Raw genomic sequence first — 17,490 nt, forward strand, 5'->3', positions numbered from 1 at the left:
CCCTTAAAAGACCATATAGATGGAATATGTATAAATAAAAAAACAGTTGAATAGTTAAAATTCTCTAGGGTGACAGCTCCTGAAAGAGAATGGCAGTGAATCTTTTCAAATAGCAAAAATAATCCTTCTCTATTACAGACTGTCACAAGCCAGGCTCTCTCACATGCAGCGAGAGAACCTCTCACTGGAAGGGCATCACTTGCTCTGTCCCTCTGACTGGGTGCTGAGCCACTGCACTAACCCATTTTGAGCACATGCACCCGAAAGCCTCTTTGGACCCTACCCTGAGGAGCAGTTCAATTCAATCCAAGGCTTCCTAGCTTGTTAGCAAGCCCTTCACAATGAATAAAAAGCCTCGCTGGATTCCAGAGAGAAAATACATGTTGTTTCCCTCTCCTTGACAAGACTTTTTAACTTCTATTAAAGGAAATGAAATCAGCCTGGTAATATTTGCCCTTCATAAACTCATATAGAGGGCTATCCCGAACCTTGGGCTCTTCTAGGTGGTTACAAACAAGATGATTAACGGATTTAAGTATTTTCCCAGATGTTGCAAGTTAAAGCCAAAGAGTCTAAATTTAGCAGGGCCATCATTTCTCTTGTTGAAAGATAAACTATTTTCCTTTTTCCATCTGCTCTCCAGAAGTTGGGGAGAAACTTGCTCTGCAACAACACAGACAATTTGAATAAATCAACTTCAATGGCATTTTTCAACTAACTTAACTTTCTTCTCCAATTTAACATTCTATCATCTTTGTCATCACAAACTGTTCTTGTGTTGGTAAAGTGACCAGTGGGACAGGATGACATGAAAAATAAGAAGCCCTGCTTTTCCAATCAACTCTGTCTCCTGAGAAGACAAATGACTTTTCCCTTGGTCTTTGCCCTTAGCTTTACATGGAATATTTGTGCGAGTTAAGTTTTCAACTTCGAGAATTTTCTTCTCACAACTAAAATGGACTCCAATTCTGATACATATAAGATGAGGTTTACTTGCCCTCTTAGGTAAACAGAACACTGTAACAGCTGAAATCACTTTAATATGTTCAAATGTCTTTTTTTTAGTATTTTATTTTATTTTATTTTATTTTTTGGTGTGTCTCCATATAAAATGTCTTTTTAAATTGTGTTTACAGCTAGAGCACCTATAAAGGAGGTTGTTAAAACTGTGAAATACACATTAGGAAGATGCTATATCATTGAAATAATAGGATTGTCTCGCTTCTTGTATCAACTTTGAAAACTCTTCTCGCACTATATTTTCTGACCCTATCTGACACAATATTTTTCCCTTAATACTGTAGCAATTTGGTCTGATTTCACTTTTTTTGTGGTTTTCTCACTTGACTCAAGGTACTGATACAGTTCTAGGTTCAAAGGAGACATTCTATTATTCTGTGTTTTATATGTACTAATACAGCTTTCTCTTGTAAAATTACTTGTTTTAAGACTATCCAGTTCTCAGGACAGGAATAAAGACACAGACGTAGAGAATGGACTTGAGGACACGGGGATGGGGAAGGGCAAACTGGGACAAAGTGAGAGAATGGCATTGACATATATACACTACCAAATATAAAATAGATAGCTAGTGGGAAGCACCCGCATAGCACAGGGAGATCAGCTCCGTGCTTTGTGACCACCTAGAGGGGTGGGATAGGGAGGGTGGGAGGGAGGGAGATGCAAGAGGGAGGAGATATGGGGATATATGTATACATATAGCTGATTCACTTTGTTATAAAGCAGAAACTAACACACCATTGTAAAGCAATTATACTCCAATAAAGATGTTAAAAAAACAACAGAATATCCAGTTGTCTTGGATTCCTTTTTGTCAAATTTACTTCCCCAGGGGCACTTCTTAGTGTCCTGAACTTGCTAAGATACTCGAAGCCCATTTTATTTGATTACATCAATTCTCTCCCAGAGAACTCTGAATGTTATCATTCTGTGGTTCAGTCCACCAATTTTCATCCACAAGCTTCAGGAAATACTACCAGCCAAGACCACAAAAAAAGAAATCTAGCTTACTTGAGTCTTCTACTTTTTAAAAAAATTCTTAGAAATTGACCCCCTAATATATTGCAGAAACTTATGTGACAGTCTGTGGCCTGCTGAATTGTTTTTTCAGCAGATGGTTAAAGACTCTCATAACCACATATTTTTAAGTAAACCAGGCAAAGACATGATTCAGTTTGATTCCACCCTCGCAAAGTTCACCATTTTGTGTCTCTTTAGGATACCTAGGATAAGGTGTTTTTTTTTTAGTGGATTAACAATCATCAGGATTAGTCTAAAATATCTGCAAACTTCATTTATGACTTTTCAATTCTTACCCAAGGGAATTAAGATAAAATTATGAAGTAGCACACCTCTCAGAGTTCATGTGAAAGCGTAAGATCAAAAGAAATTTGATCTCACCAGAGGATGCTAACATGTAGAAACCAAATTTTCTCCTCTGTCCAAGAGGCAACTGAACTGTTACTGAAAGGAAAATATCATAGGGCTGCAAAGAATTTACCAAACTCGGTCAGATATAAATGTTAAGTTTCCTCTTTCACTCCCAGTCCATTTCAACTGTAGCTACTGACCAATACTCATTATTAGAAAAAAACAAAAACAAAAATCAACCAACCAACCAAACAAACAAAAAAAAAACGCTATCGTGCTGAGCACATGTTCAATTGCTTAGGTTTGGGGTTCTGATAGGAGATATTTTTATGAACACATACACAAGATAAAAATCAACAAAAGTGGTCTTGGAAAATACACAAGGACAGGAGTGAGACTAAGCCACCCAAACATTACAGAAAGAGTTGAAGAGAGGAGAGAGCAGAATGGCCATTCCTTACTTTCTAAAGATCTTACGGCATCTCTTTCCTCCAGACTAATTCTTTTTAAAAAATTCTCTCAAAAACTTTTTATGAGCTGTTTTTTACATTATAAAAGTAACGCACGTTCATTGTTAAAAATCCCAACAGAAATACAAAGTTAGTCTATCTCTTCACCAAATTGTCAGTACCACTATTCAGAGGTAACCATTGCTAGGAATCTGTCCTAAACATTAAACTGTTGGCAGCAAACAGAAATGACTCCAATAAGATGAAGTGGCATTTACCAATAAGATGGAGTGACCAATTTAACCAGTAGGTACGTGATACAGCACTTTAACCACTTACAGAAACTGTTTTCTAAAATTTAAAGCAATTTTGGGACTTCCCTGCAGGTCCAGTGGTTAAGACTCCGCGCTTCCACTTCAGGGGGCGCAGGTTTGATCCCTGGTCGGGGAACTAAGGTTCCGCATGGCATGCGGCGCAGCCAAAAAAAAAAAAAAAATTAAAGCAATTCTGAAGTCCCCCTGACGTCCCAGCCAGAATTATTCCACTTCCTGCCTTTCAGTTATACAATTCTCTCCTGACTTTTTTCAGAAGGAATAGTGGAAATAATCTAGTCTAATCCCTTCATTTTACAGATAAGAAAACTGCCACCGTAAAAGGTTACGTGACTTGCCCAGGGTCATGTGTCTAATCAGTAGCTACCAGACAGGCTATCCTATGACCACTTTTTCAAATCTAATTTTTATGAAAGTACCTAGGAAGACTTTAAATAGACTTCTAACATATAGCTCAAAAACTTCACTATGAAATGGAATTTACAATGTCTATACCCATGTAAACTCTTAAGAAAAAGGAGCACTTTGCTCCAAACATCTTGCACGTTCTCCTACAAGACATACAACAGGAGGGACCCCCAATTTTCCAATGTCATGGCTGTATTAAAGACTAGATATTCTCCCTGGAATCCCATTATCCACTGTCTAGCTCCCTTCCACAGGGACAAAGGCAAAGAGGGACTGGTTAAATATACGGCAGGGCTTCCCAGCATCTTGAGGCCAATTTAAATAAAAACATCTTGGTCTGGTTCAGGCTAATCAACCGCTAAAGGTCAGAGTCCAGCTCTCTCCCCCTTCCTCCTGCAACTTCTCATCATTATAACAGCATTTAAAGCACCTTCTGTCACATCCTCCCCCTCAAGTCACACCCTTGCTGGCATGCTTTCAGTTCATTTTCTCTCCTCCCCCAGGCCTCTGGTCCCTCTGGCTCTCTCTCTCTCTTCTCCCTTTGGTTAACTGATGGTCTAAGAGTTGGCATCAGGAGTGGGAAGACAAACTCAGGGGGTGGAAGAGAGAGGTCTGGCTGAAGGGCAGGGCTCCTGTGGGGAAATGATGGGAAATACGTTTATACAGACACATGGAACAGGTCCTAGAGAGCTCAGAATGGCAGACTGAGCAATTTTGACTTGATTCCATAGGCACTGGGGAGTCTCTGAAGGCTTATGAGCGGGGGAGTGATATGATGAAACCACCTTTTTTAGAAAGTTAGCAGTTGGTATGGGTAGAGAGTAGGAATTTGGGAAGCACTTGGAAGACTACATAAGAAGGTTGCTATAGTGGCCAAAGCACAGAAGTCAGGACCTGGACTGAAGTGCTGGCAGCAGAAATTGAGTTGAAGGAACATATGTAAGGGACATTGCAAAGGGATAGGCCTCAGAAGAAGATGGAAGGACAGGATCAAAGCTGAATAACGTCCACTGTGCAATCCTGAGTGACAAAAAGATGGGGAATATAGAAGACGGGATAGTTTTAGAGCCATAAGCAGGTCTGTTTGACATGCTAACTATGAGCTGATGGCAGGAGAGACAGGCAAGTGGAGATGTCCCGTCGTCAGCTAGCGATGCCCGGGTAAGAAGCTGAAGTTGGAGAGTAGAAGGAATATTTGAAATCATGAATGAGGTAGGAGGCATTCAGCAAGGGAAAGAATTTGGCAGATACGGAAAGAATTATCAGAGACAGGGGTGGAGAAACAGAAGGGAGGAGGTGATAAGTTTCTGGAAGGAAGAAGCATTAACAGTTTCAAATATAGGCAAGGACAAAAAGAATAAACATTAGTAAATTAGCCCAAGTAGCTATATAGTAAATCCTAAGACCTTAATAAACTATATTTACTTTCCTCAGTAGTACTACTCCTTACTCACACAAACAAATGTTTTGAGCCTCTTGTTCAATAACATTCAAGTCCAGAGTTTGGTTCTTAGTACTAAGTTTAGTGAACTATTCGACTTAACAGGGCAGGATATAACTAACGAAAGAGCAGGTGCATATGGTTGAAGATACAGGCACATATATATTAAGATAATCACGCACATATGGTTTAAGATACAGAATTCTATTTTTTCTGAGAACATCTGGCACATCTGGCACAAAAGCCTTCATGTAACTTTTCTCTGGTTAAGACCCCAGTGGCTAAGTTGGCAGCACCTCCAATCCTCTGAAATCCATCCCTTACCAACCTAACTAAGCAGGAAGGGGGGAAAAGTTATCTGCCTATGGCAGGGGTGTGGCTTGAGGAGAATGGGAGATCTGGCTGAAATGGGGAGCGGACCATTAGATCAGGCACAGGTTGAGAGAGAAAACTCGGCGAAGGCAGTATGGCATGCTCAGGCCTTTGACAAAATGGCTTCTGCCTCTCCCACGGGCTGTGGATTAAAGGAAACTAAATGGCTACTGTGGAGTACATTGACTGTCTTTCTTTTCCCTATAAGAGAAACATTTATCAGGAGAGTGACAGGGTGAAGATGATGTATCTGTTTCTGAAGGCCATTAGATCGCCAAAAACCACCGTGTTGCTTTTTCAAGCCTACCGTTCCTCCCATGGGGCCTACTCGGCCTAGGCCCCAGTACTCAACCTCTACTCCCCAGCTATCTCAAGTTCCATCAACTGAGAGTCCCAACAACTCCATCTCTTTCCCTGAGTAGGGGCATAACTGTGATATCAAAGACCAAAGTGATTCACAAACAAATGCACCATGATATTCACCTACAAAGAATCAGAGAAATAATAAAAATGGTAACACTGGCAGTAGTCATTTTCATTCATCGAGTGCTTGCTCTAGTATCAAACACTGTCCTATCAAAAGCAACGATAAATAATAGCATGATCCCAGGACATATACCATAATGAGAAAATACCACTGAGAAGTTATTAAAAGGAATATTCTATCATAATTGACAGGGAAAGGGAAGTGGCTCATTACTTAAGACTTTGGAATAGAGACAGACCTGGGTTACTATTCAGTTGTGTTACTTAACCTCTCTGGCCCCCAGTTTCCTTATCTGTTAAGTGGGGATAATAATAGTACCTGTGATTTAGGCTGGTTGGGAAGATAAATGAAATAAGCACTGTACATTCATTGGCACATTGCCCTGTACATAAGCATTATTCAAAAATGTCAGCTGCTATTATTAGAAAGCTATTATATTATTGTTCATTATTATAAGGAAGTAGATATAAGTCGAATCGTATCTGTAAAAGCCAGATAACACCTTTGACTATAAGATAGGTTTTAGGAGGATCTAAAACTAGGGCTACAAAATGGTTCCACATCATATACATGCTATTCATCAACGTATCTGTACTCTCACCGAGGCTCAGAATTAGACATTGGTATTTATTCCTTAAATGGGAGCCATTACAGTAACAAAAAATAACATTGTCACTCCTGTAATCCCCCTTAGGAGGATTGAGCTTAGAGAAAGTAATGATCATGGGAGCCCACCCATGGCCCCACTTGGACCTCCCCCCTCCTTTTAATGCTACTGATGACTTCCCATGATATAAGACAAGGGCCTTGCTAGGGAACCTCAAGAAACCCTTCAACAAGAGCAGTGATACAAACCCCTCTTTGTTTCTTAGGTTTTACACTATGCCAAGCTAAAGAATTTATCCTTTATCCTCCTTCTCTTGATGAATACTGTTCCTGGGAATTCTTAGGCCAAGTAGCTATGTAAATCTAATAAGGGATATGTTACATATTTCTAATAGCACTAAAAGCATGGAACATTTTGTGCCACTGGTGACCACATATTACAAACAGAATTCTGAATTACTGTAGTTACATTAGGAGTTCACATATATATTCTTTTCTACTTAGCCCAGGAAAAAAACTTCTAACCCAACCAGTTGGATCACCAACTGTATCCAAAAGTCTAAGCAACCAAACTGGCTTTCAATACAAACAAGAATGGGATGCTTTCATATTTTTACCCCAGGGCCAAGGGTTATCAACCCATCAACTCTGAACTGTATGATAACCTCTCATGCACAAATGACTCCATTATGGAGGTGCTCACTTAAAACAGAACTTTGAGAGGGAGAATCCCCCTTCAGAAACAATTTCTAGGACATGAACATCATAAATATGTTAAGAAAAAATAGAGACCAACACTGTTGTCCAACAGAAACATAGTGAAAGCCACATAAGTAATTTTATATATTCATGTAGCCACATTTAAAAAATAGGAACAAGTGAGATTAATAATATATTTAATTTAATCTAATATATCAAAAGTATTGTCTAAACTTGTAGTCAATATAAAAATTGTTAATGAGATATTTTATATACTTTTGGTACTAAATCTTCAAAATCCCGTGTTTAGTTTACACTTACAGCACATCTTGATTCAAACTAGCCACCTATTCAAGGGCTCAATAACCACACGTGGCTAGTGGATGCTGTACTGAACGGCGCAAATACAGCCAGTCTGACATGAGTGACTGGTATATTTTGAAGAGCCATGCCTACCCTCACGGACACCTCAGCCCTTCACCGTCTTTGATGGAGCTCTTAGAGTGTACCCACCCCTCTCTGGGACCACTAGTCCACCTGGAGTTGTGAGGAAGAAGGGGGGGGAAAGGATGTGTTTTTAACAAAGCACCTTGGAAACCCAACTCCATTTCCCAGTAGAAACAATAGCAAACACAATAGTTCTGTGGCTAAGTGGCATGAAGGGTTAAATAGGCTTTCCTGGGGAGGAAGGTCTGGGAACCTAATCACCATTTAGAACACTGCATCCAGGAGATAGCGTGTTCCAACCTTCCAATAGGCACACAAAGAGACTGCCTGGATCTCTCATCTACATTCTTAGTAAAAGGGAACTGACAGCCATGTTTACAAAGAGTTTTTCATTTAAGTACTTAAATTAAGCCGGTTGGTTCACTTCTTCATCCCTGTCCCCTCCTCCCCGCATTCAGAGGGTCCTTCAGTCCTGCCCTTCTCTGGAAAGCACATTTCTCCCTGAGACGTGGAACAGCTGCCATTTTGGAACACTCTGTGAAACTGAGAACCCTGTCTTCTGAACAGTTCTAGTTATATTTCTGAAGCAAAGGCAAACTGAAAAGGACAATATTTGCCCTTTCCTTATGTGTGCCCTGCCCTTCTGCCACCCTTCCTACCCCCATCCTAACCTCAAAGTCAAAAGCTCTCAAGTGGCCAGCACTAATGCAAAACTAGGCAACTTCAACTACATATTTTAGATCTCCCCCACCTCTCATTCTCTCATCTCCCCCAGCCCACCTCAACGTACGCTTCTGCATAATAACCATGCAAGCACACAGACAACAAGCCTTATCCTATTTGTCTTCAAATCCACCTCATAGCTCTTCATTCCAGGAGAAATGTACAAACTCTAGCTTGTAGGTTTCGAAGCCCTTTTGCGATCCAGTCTTAACTAGTTGCAATCTTGACTGGATAAACTGAATCATCACTGGGTCCTGTCAATTCTCCCTCCCTCACCTGCAATCTGTTGGTTCAGAGTCCACTGTTCTTGACATCTCCCGTATCTTAATCCACATTCTCCAGTCACCTTTTTCCAATGACTCTTCTCAAGACCCTTGAGGGCTAGGACCGTATCTTTTACTATTCCAGTTTCCCCTTGGGCCAAGTCTTTCCTGGTGTCACCTTTGGCCCCAAGTATAGTATAGTACAGTCCACAGAGGGTGCTGAATGAACACATGGTATATGAAAGCCTAGACTGCTATAGTAGCAATCCAATGTCAGACTTATCTGCCAGAAACACCATTTTGGTCATATCACCACAATGGTGGTAACAGTCAGACCAACGGCTACCTTCAGGGAGGAAGGGATTGCAGGAAGAAGCAGGAAGCATTTTCTGGGTTAAGTTCTAGACAGAGGGTTAAGGGATCATAGTGGAAGTTGTTACACTGTTTGGAGTAGGGGTGGGCAGAGGGGCAGGATGACTTTTGAGAATGTAGAATGAAGAAGTGAGGCATGTCAGGCCAACCAGTGTGTCCCAGGCAGAGGGAACAACATATGCAATGGCACAGAAGCAAGAGGCAGAGTGAGTCTGGACAAGTGACTCTGAAGAGTGTGGAGAGACACTGTTGGCAAAACCAGGTTAAGTAGTTTGGATTTTATTCTGAAATATAATGGGGAGTCCCTGAAGAATTTTTAGTAGGGGAATGACTTTTGAATTTACTCTATTTTAAGAATCAGCAATCTAGTGGTGATGAGGGTGAAGAATCAGTGGCAAGCAAGACCAGAAGGAGGGAGACCAACTGAGTGGCTGCTGAAACAATGGTCCAGATGAAAGTTGAAACAAGGGAGGAGCAAATAAGAATGAATGGATACAAGACAGGTTTAGGATACAGAACAGACAGGACTCCATAATTGTCTCAGCACTCCCTAGTCATCTCCCAGCTGGTACCTAATGTGAAAGTAGCACTTACTCCCTTGACCAGGGATCTAGTCTTCTACCCCAAAATCTCCCCTTTTCTTTCTTTCTTTTTTTTTAACAAGAAATATTTTATTCGCTGCAAAACAAAACAACAAACAAACAAAAGTGCAGATAAACATAGTAGTGTACACATGACCGATGGAGGGTTCTCTATATAAGCTTTCACTAAAGTTCTAATTCCTCCTTCTACTCTTACATAAAGAAAAAGAGCTATCAGGCAGAGTACCTCATTCTTAAAATTCTTTCCAGTAAACTATATTTAATTCACAGGTTGGATAGAAGTCTGGAAGCATTTACTTTTTATGTATGTATGTATATATGTTTACTTGATATATAACATTGTATTCGTTTCAGGTGTTCAACATAATGATTTGATATTTGTATATACTGCAAAATGATCACCACAGAAAAGCTAGTTAATATCCATTGTCACACAAAATTACAACTTTTTTTCTTTTTTCTTATGAGAACTTTTAAGATCTACTCTCTTAGCAGCTTTCAAATATACAACACAGCAGTGTTACCTATGGTCACCATGCTGTACATTACATCCCATGACTTATTTATTTTATACCTGGAAGTTTGTACCTTTTGCCACCCTTCACCCACTTTGACCACCCTCCACCCCCTGCCTCTGGCAACCACCAATCTGTTCTCTGTGTCTATGAGCTTGTTTTGTTTTCATTTTGTTTTGGTTTAGATTCCACATTTAAGTGAGATCACATGGTATTTGTCTTTCTCTGTCTGACTTATTTCCCTTGACATAATGCCCTTAAGGTCCATCCGTGTTGGCACAAATAGCAAGATTTCCTTCTTTTTTATGGCTGAATAATATTCCATTGTATGTATATATCACATTTTCTTTATTCATACATCAATGGACATCTAGGTTGTTTTCATATCTTAGTTATTATAAATAAGCTGCAATGAACACGGGGGTACTTATATCTTTTCAAGTTAATGCTTTCATTTTCTTCAGATAAGTACCCAGAAGTGGAGTTGCTGGATCATACGTTAGTTCTATCTTTAATTTTTTGAGGCATCTCCATACTGTTTTCCATAGTGGCTGTACCAATTTACATTCCCACCAACAGTGGAGGAGGGTTCCCTTTTCTCCACATCCTTTCCAACACTTGTTACTTGTGTTTTTGTTAACAGCTATTCTAACAGGCCTGTGGTGATATTATTGTGGTTTTATTTACATTTTCCTGATGATTAGTGATGTTAAGCATCTTTTCATGTACCTGCTGTCCATCTGTATATCTTCCTTGAAAAAATGTCTATTCAGATCCTCTGCCCATTTTTTAATCAGATTGTTTAGTTTTTTTGCTACTGAGTTCTGTACATATTTTGGATGTTAACGCCTTATCAGGTATATAATTTGACAAGATTTTCTCCCATTCAGCAGGTTGCCTTTTCATTTTGTTGATGATTTCTTTCCCCCTTTTTCATTTCAAAATTACTATCATCACACGCTTCAAATGGCCAATGAGGAAGGTGAAAAGGAAGCAAGATCAGGGGAGGAACAACTAATTATAAAAGTCAATGCCCCACTTTTGTGGCATTTTGAGTTTTCAATGCACCTTCCATTGCCTCCGGTTGTTCTCACCAGCCACGTTGCCACTGTTTCACCCAAAACCACTTCCTTAGCTTCCAACCACAATGAAAGGCTCCCCTAAAAGTCACTCCTTTTCCAAATAAGCCCCATAAAATATACTCATGGGCATATGAAAAAGTTAAGCCTTAGTTTAAAATACCACTAAATGCTTGGAACACAGATCATTTAAAGAGCATAGGTTTACTTCTTAAATCTGTAAGCCAAAATACTGCCTTTGCTGATACATGTTGACAAAGGCACACAGATACCAGTAAGCAAGGCTGGCTACAGGATGTGAAAAAGCAACACTCAAGGGAAAATTGCACTTTTTCAAATGCTCTCTGTTTCAAATTACAGACTTGGGATATTTCTTTGAAACAACTCTCCCTATTTATTAAAAAAAAAGTCTGTACATGATTTATACATGTGTTTCAGCTATTTCTAGAAAAATGACTCAGTTTTATGTTTAGAAAAAAAGCATTTCCTTCAATAAAAAAGAAATCGCTTTAAGAAAGTAGCTTCAAACATCAAACCATTTTGAATACTTATTATCTACTCCAGTCTCACGGCTCACTTTCTTCTTGGTGCCCTCAATTTGCTCAGAGTTAGTAGTAGCGACAAGCTTACCTCTGCTATTCACTGAATAAAAGGAAATTATGACTCATAGCAAAACAAAACATACAAGACAGCAGAACCTCAGCCAAAACTATTAAGAATTATTATACCAAAAAAAGAAAAAGAAAAAAAACCCCACCCCACTTCTTAAAACCATGTATTAGTCTTATAAGGATACACTGGAAATTTAAAAATATTAAAAGGCTTCATCCCAGCTGTGTATACTAAAGATACCATTGTATAAATGTAGTGTTAACATTTGTGACACTATGTATAAAACCTGTCTACAAAGCAACACTTGAAACAGATGTAGCACAAAATACTTGCATTTCATATGCTTTTTATATGGTTCCCCAAATCAAACTTAATTCCATCCATGCCCAGCTGACTGCAAGTTACAGGTATGACTAATTTTAAAAGAGCATATAGCCATGTCCTAAGGGGTATGCAGTGAGAAGCTACTAAGTCCTGGGTGAAATACTATATTCACATGCTCAACAGTATACTTTAGTGAAGAATTCCAGTCACAGTAACTTTTCACAACAAGATTTATTGTCAGAGCTTGTAAGTGGATATACTGGGAGTAGTTCCACGCCTATTAGGAAAAAAACCTTCCAACCAAATGCACAGCTCACGCCTGTTACACCACCAGCAGAACTGAATCTTCTACTAGGAAAAAAAAATCGGTTTTGCAGTGTTTAGCGTTGGATATAACCAAGACCTGAGAAATAAGTAGGCAGTTACTTTGACAAGAGATAAACAATGGCCCTCCAACTGTACAGAAATCCAAAAATACACTTCACGTTATTCTGCAGAAAAACAAGTTAACAAATAAAACCCTATCTAACATCACTTTGCTGAAAGGACCTCAGGGTCCTAGCGAAGAGTGCAGTTTCAAGTAGCAACTAAGACGCCTGCTGACAGTCAAATAAAGACCTATTTGATAATCAGTGTGACAGAAAACAGACATTTATGGCTCCCAGCTATTAGCAAGTGAAAGATTAGACTAAATTTTAAGAAAAATTCACCAAATGTTCTAAAATTTCAGACCTTCCAAAATGGCTAGATCCTAAAAGCAAAAGAACAAATAGTTACCACATGCTGAGGGGAGGGACGGGGGTGGGCAGCAGGGAGTGACCGAAAGGGACTCACAGAAAGAAAATGCTACCAAAATATGGCATATCATTAGAAATTCAGGTATAGACAGCAAAATGACAAGAACATCATTAAGATCATTGACCATTCCCTAGCACGTGTAGTTATCATGTAAGATTAAAATGGAAAAACCTGAATGACTTTAGAGACGACTAAAGAAGATAACTCACGATTAGCAACTGAAAGTATTACACAAAGTATCTTCCCACACCTGCCCTGCATAAGAAGAGAAAGATCAAAGTCAGCTTGGAAGAAGGTTTTTTACTTTAGGAAAAAATGTAGTGTAGAAGATGGCAAGATAAAAAGAGCTGACAGATGAAATTTCCACTAAAAACAAAATTCAACTTTTCCCCTCTGTTCACAGAACTATCTGGAGGCTCTAAAATACCATGGATAAGTTACATAGCCACTAAAAATTTTAAGTATGAAGACTATGTGGCAACCGGGAATAATTCACAGGACAAAATAGGTGGAAAAGGCAGAACTCAAAGTAATATGTACATTATGATTACAATGCTAGGTAAAAAGCTGTAATGATGGTTGTTAAGAAGGCGGCCAGACTTTCTTTTTCTTTTCCAAAGATTCTGTAAATATTGCCATAAAAGTTTTATAGATCAAAAATCATGTTTAAACTATGAGGCTTGGCATTCAGGAAAATGTTAAATAAGTTATTCCTTTCAAGAAAAAAAAAGGCACACTGCTTTGTAGTTTATCCTTTTAACTACTTCAAATTAAGGAGGATTTCAAATGGCCACACTACAAACGGTGGGTTCTTATCTGTATTAGTACTCAAAGGGTGTAGACTTTCATACTTAGGATGGACAAACATCTGCTTTTCTATGTGGAAAAAATGGTCACACCCTTGTAGGAAACTGACATGTTTAAAAAGCTTATGGCATTCTTAAAGATGTCTACTTGCTCCATTTTTCTAAATAGATAAATCAAAAACGGAAAACAAAGCATCAAAACCAGACCGGTTTTCAGGGGAACCTACTAATCAAACTGTTAACCGAAGCTACGAGTTACAAAAGTAAAGCCTCTCTGGTTTTATTTCTGAAGGAACGCTCTCTATAGCCAACTATTCAGTTTGGTAGGTTCCATTCTTTCAAACACCTCACTCGGCTAAAACGGATTACAACACATCCAGTGCCTCCCCGACCCTGTTAAGAGAATTCTGAGAAAAAGAGGGTATCTAGCGAAAGACGTCAAGGATTATGGTGATGTATTTTAAAATTTTCAATATGCAAGCAGGATTCTTATGCAGGTTGCTTTAATAGTCTGAGTTCTGTTTTATCGGGCCACTGCAGGCAAAGCAGTTCTTTATCTCCTCACCATTAGGACAAGGGTAGGGAGATGAAGTGCTCCCTACTTCTCTCCTGTAGGTCAGAACCCTGTGGATCAAGTCATCGCATTTGACTATTGTAACCGCGCTCAGCGAGTCCTCCCCTTCCTTCCTTTCTTTTCCCTGGACAAATCCCTACGTGACTAACACAAACCTAATTTATGATGTCAGTAGGTAGGCCAGGTCCCTAAAAAGCTCTGTCCCCGCGGGTTCAGACTCTGCATCTCCCCGCCCCACCCTGTCGCGGCTTGGGTTGGAATCGCCAATGAAACACTAACAGTAGCTAAGGTAACAGAGCCGGCCTTAACCGGACCGATGCCGGAGAAGAAGTAAAAAGAGTTTCTCCGGGCCTGGGGGTTGGGAGGCTGGCTCCGCGGACTGATTTTCCATTGGGTGGGGGTGGGTTAGAGACCACAGAAGCGCAAAAGCAGTAGTCTAATCTTTGAAGGCCGGCGGCCGGCTCTGCCACGCTCTCAGCAGGAAGGGGAGGGGAGCTGGAGGAAGAGGGGGAGGAGAAGCGGCGAAGGAAGGGAGGAGGGGGGGAAGGAGGGGCCGGGGGCGGAGCCAGGGCTCCAGGAAAACCCGCGCGCGAGCCCGCAGCACCTCGGGGCGGAGTCGCCGGCTCCGTCCGGCCCCTCGGCCTCCACCGCGCGCGGTGCGCCCCGAAGGGGCGGGCCCGCCCGCAGCCTCCCTCCGGGTCTCGGGCCCTCCTTCCCCTCTCCTCCCTCCCCTCCCTCCTTTCCATCTCAGCAGCGCCCTCGGTCTCCCTCTCCGGCTCATACAAAAGCAAAATGTCCGCCATCTTCCGAGGCGGCTGCGCTCGTCGCCGCCACCGGCCCGGCTCTCCTGCGCTTTCTCCCCGGGGCCGCCCTTCCCCCGGTCCCCTCCCCGACCCCCGGCGCCGCAGCTCCTCGGAAGCCGCGGAGGCGCCACTCACCCCCGCCCTCGCCCCCACCTCGCCCCGCCCGCCCCGCCGGGCGACGCAGGACCGCCTCGGGCGGGGGCAGGGGGGCTCGGCTGCCCAGGCCGACCGGCTCCCGCTTCCCGCCCGGCCCACCCCCTGGATGGCCCCTTTACCTTGATGCAGTACGGGGGTTCGTCGTAGGTGACCAGCATGTACCTGTCTCCGCGGCTGGCCGGGTCCCGGGCGCGCAGCTGCGGGACGAGGGATGACGGAGGGGGCCGCGAAGGGAAGGGGGGAGGAGGGGGCGATACCAACGTTACAGAAGCACCTAAATCCACCACCACCCCCATCCCTAGGGAACTCTCCCCATCTCTCCCCTCCCCTCCCTTTACCTTCAAGAATAACTCCACAGCGCCTTTGGCAATGTCCAAATAGGAGGTGCCCAGGTCAGTGCGCTGGTTCATAGAGGCGGACGTGTCTATGAGGAACAGCAGGATGGGCATCTTCCCCCGTACCCCTGGCTCCGGTCCCCACTCTCCTGGCCCTCTTGCCCTCACTGCCGCGTTCTGCCACCCGAACCCTCAACTCTCGCAGAGCCAGGGTGCAGGGAGCAAGAGTAAGAGGGGGAGACGGGACGGGACAGATGGAACTGCTCCTGGCCTCCTCTTTCTGCAGCCCCACCTCTTCTCCCTCCAAGGGAACTTGAAAGTGTGAGCGTGTGTAGCCCTCGGGGCCCTCCCCCTTCCTCTCTTCTGCCACCACTACTGCCGCCGCCGCCGCCGCTGCCGCCGCAGGGACTATTGCCCGAGCATCGGTCCAAGCTCACTGAAGCGCTCGCCCCAGACTGAGAGCTGTCTCTGTTCACCAACACACAACTTCTGTCCGCTCACCTACCATGGGCACCATGTGACCAGAACCCACGCCATTGGCTGCCAATTATATGTTATTTGCATATTCATTAGATGACAGGGCAAGGGGAGGGACTTGGGCGAACCCTGGGAGTTGAAGTTTGAACCCAGGCAGGGGGTAAGGGGAAATGTTAAGGACCCTCCTTTAAAGGACTTGGAAGCTGTTAAGATACGTAGGGTGGTTTGGATGGACTTTTCTCTTGCTCTTCAAAGATGATAATTCGAAAGGAAGAGTGAATTTGAGCAACAGTTGTGCAGAGGTACAGAAACAGATGCTTGGACAGGCTGTACAGAAGACGCTTTGCTAACTGCAATCGATCAATCCTGCCAGTGGCTAAGACCAAAACATTTCAGAAGCAGCAAACTTCTTTCCTGGCAAGACCTACTCGCATTCCTTCAGATCCCTCCCCACGCTTGATCAGTGTTTGTAAGTCGGTCGCTGGCCTTGCATTCCGCGTATATCTACTGAGAAAGGAAACTAAAACTTAAACACAGTTACCTAAACTGGCCTTTTGTGTGCACAAGCTTCTTCAGTTTCATTGAGCACTTTGAAGTATTGCCCTGCCTGTGATAATTCCACCCACTGTTGTGTCTGCGCAGCCTTTACACATGGAAGGTTTGCCATCCTGGATTCTGATTCATCTCACATTTATTGAGCACCTATGAAGTGTCAGCCACCCACGTTAGTCTCATTTAGTCTTTGAAATAATTGTGGTAGGTGGCATTATGTTCAATTTTCAGTAAAGGAAAGTGCAGCTCAGGGAGATGAGGACAACACTGAGGGATGTTCTCAGGTCTGGCTCTACGGAGAGTCTCAATGAGTCGCCAATCACGCTTGGCTGACTGCTTCATGTAACTCGAATTTTAAATATGGAGGTGTGTATTCCCAGCAGTATGCTGTGCACAGCGTGGAATCCTGAACTTCAGTGAGTTTACAACTTCATTTGATATGTTCCTTGTAATATATATAAAATCCATATTCAATAACATTTTCATAAAAATAAGATTTCAGAAGAGGCCATATAGCAATGTATGAATCAGGGACAAACAAGTGGTGCAAATAAAAAGTGCAGTGGGGGAATTTCCTGGTGGTCCAGTGGTTAGGAGTCCATGCTCTCACTGCCGAGGGCCTGGGTTCGATCCCTTGTCAGGGAACTAAAACCCCACAAGCCGTGTGGTGTGGCAAAAAAAAAAAAAAAATGCAGTGGAAGCAATGGTCCAGTGGTCTCGAAGTTCAGAAGGTTTCCTAGATGAGGCACTTAGCAGGAAGGGAGGGATTCTGGATTGAAAGGAATGGTGGGAACAAAAATTCAGCCAGAGATACTAACATGTATAGCACCATTCAGACCCATCTGGGATACAGCTGGTGGGAATTAA

General features: G+C 42.3%; 1 protein-coding gene across 10 annotated transcripts in view; it reads right to left on the reverse strand.

Moving 5' to 3' along the window:
- The window catches only part of INTS6L (integrator complex subunit 6 like), a 51,481-nt gene extending 35,371 nt beyond the window's left edge, over positions 1 to 16,110 (reverse strand). For 9 of the 10 annotated variants that reach the window (XR_010940084.1, XM_067724112.1, XM_067724109.1 and 6 more), the window contains exons 1-2: positions 15,598 to 16,110; positions 15,379 to 15,456 (exon numbers count right to left, since the gene is read on the reverse strand). Coding sequence is in view for 9 of the 10 variants with exons in the window: in XM_067724112.1 (XP_067580213.1) it covers positions 15,379 to 15,456; positions 15,598 to 15,708 (189 nt within the window). In the remaining variant the exon portion in view is untranslated. The remainder of the gene's footprint in view (positions 1 to 15,378; positions 15,457 to 15,597) is intronic. The other variant, XM_067724106.1, reaches the window with a different exon arrangement.
- Between the last annotated feature and the right edge of the window lie 1,380 nt (positions 16,111 to 17,490).

Source organism: Pseudorca crassidens, chromosome X, assembly GCF_039906515.1.
Source record: "Pseudorca crassidens isolate mPseCra1 chromosome X, mPseCra1.hap1, whole genome shotgun sequence".
Classification (NCBI taxonomy): domain Eukaryota; kingdom Metazoa; phylum Chordata; class Mammalia; order Artiodactyla; family Delphinidae; genus Pseudorca; species Pseudorca crassidens.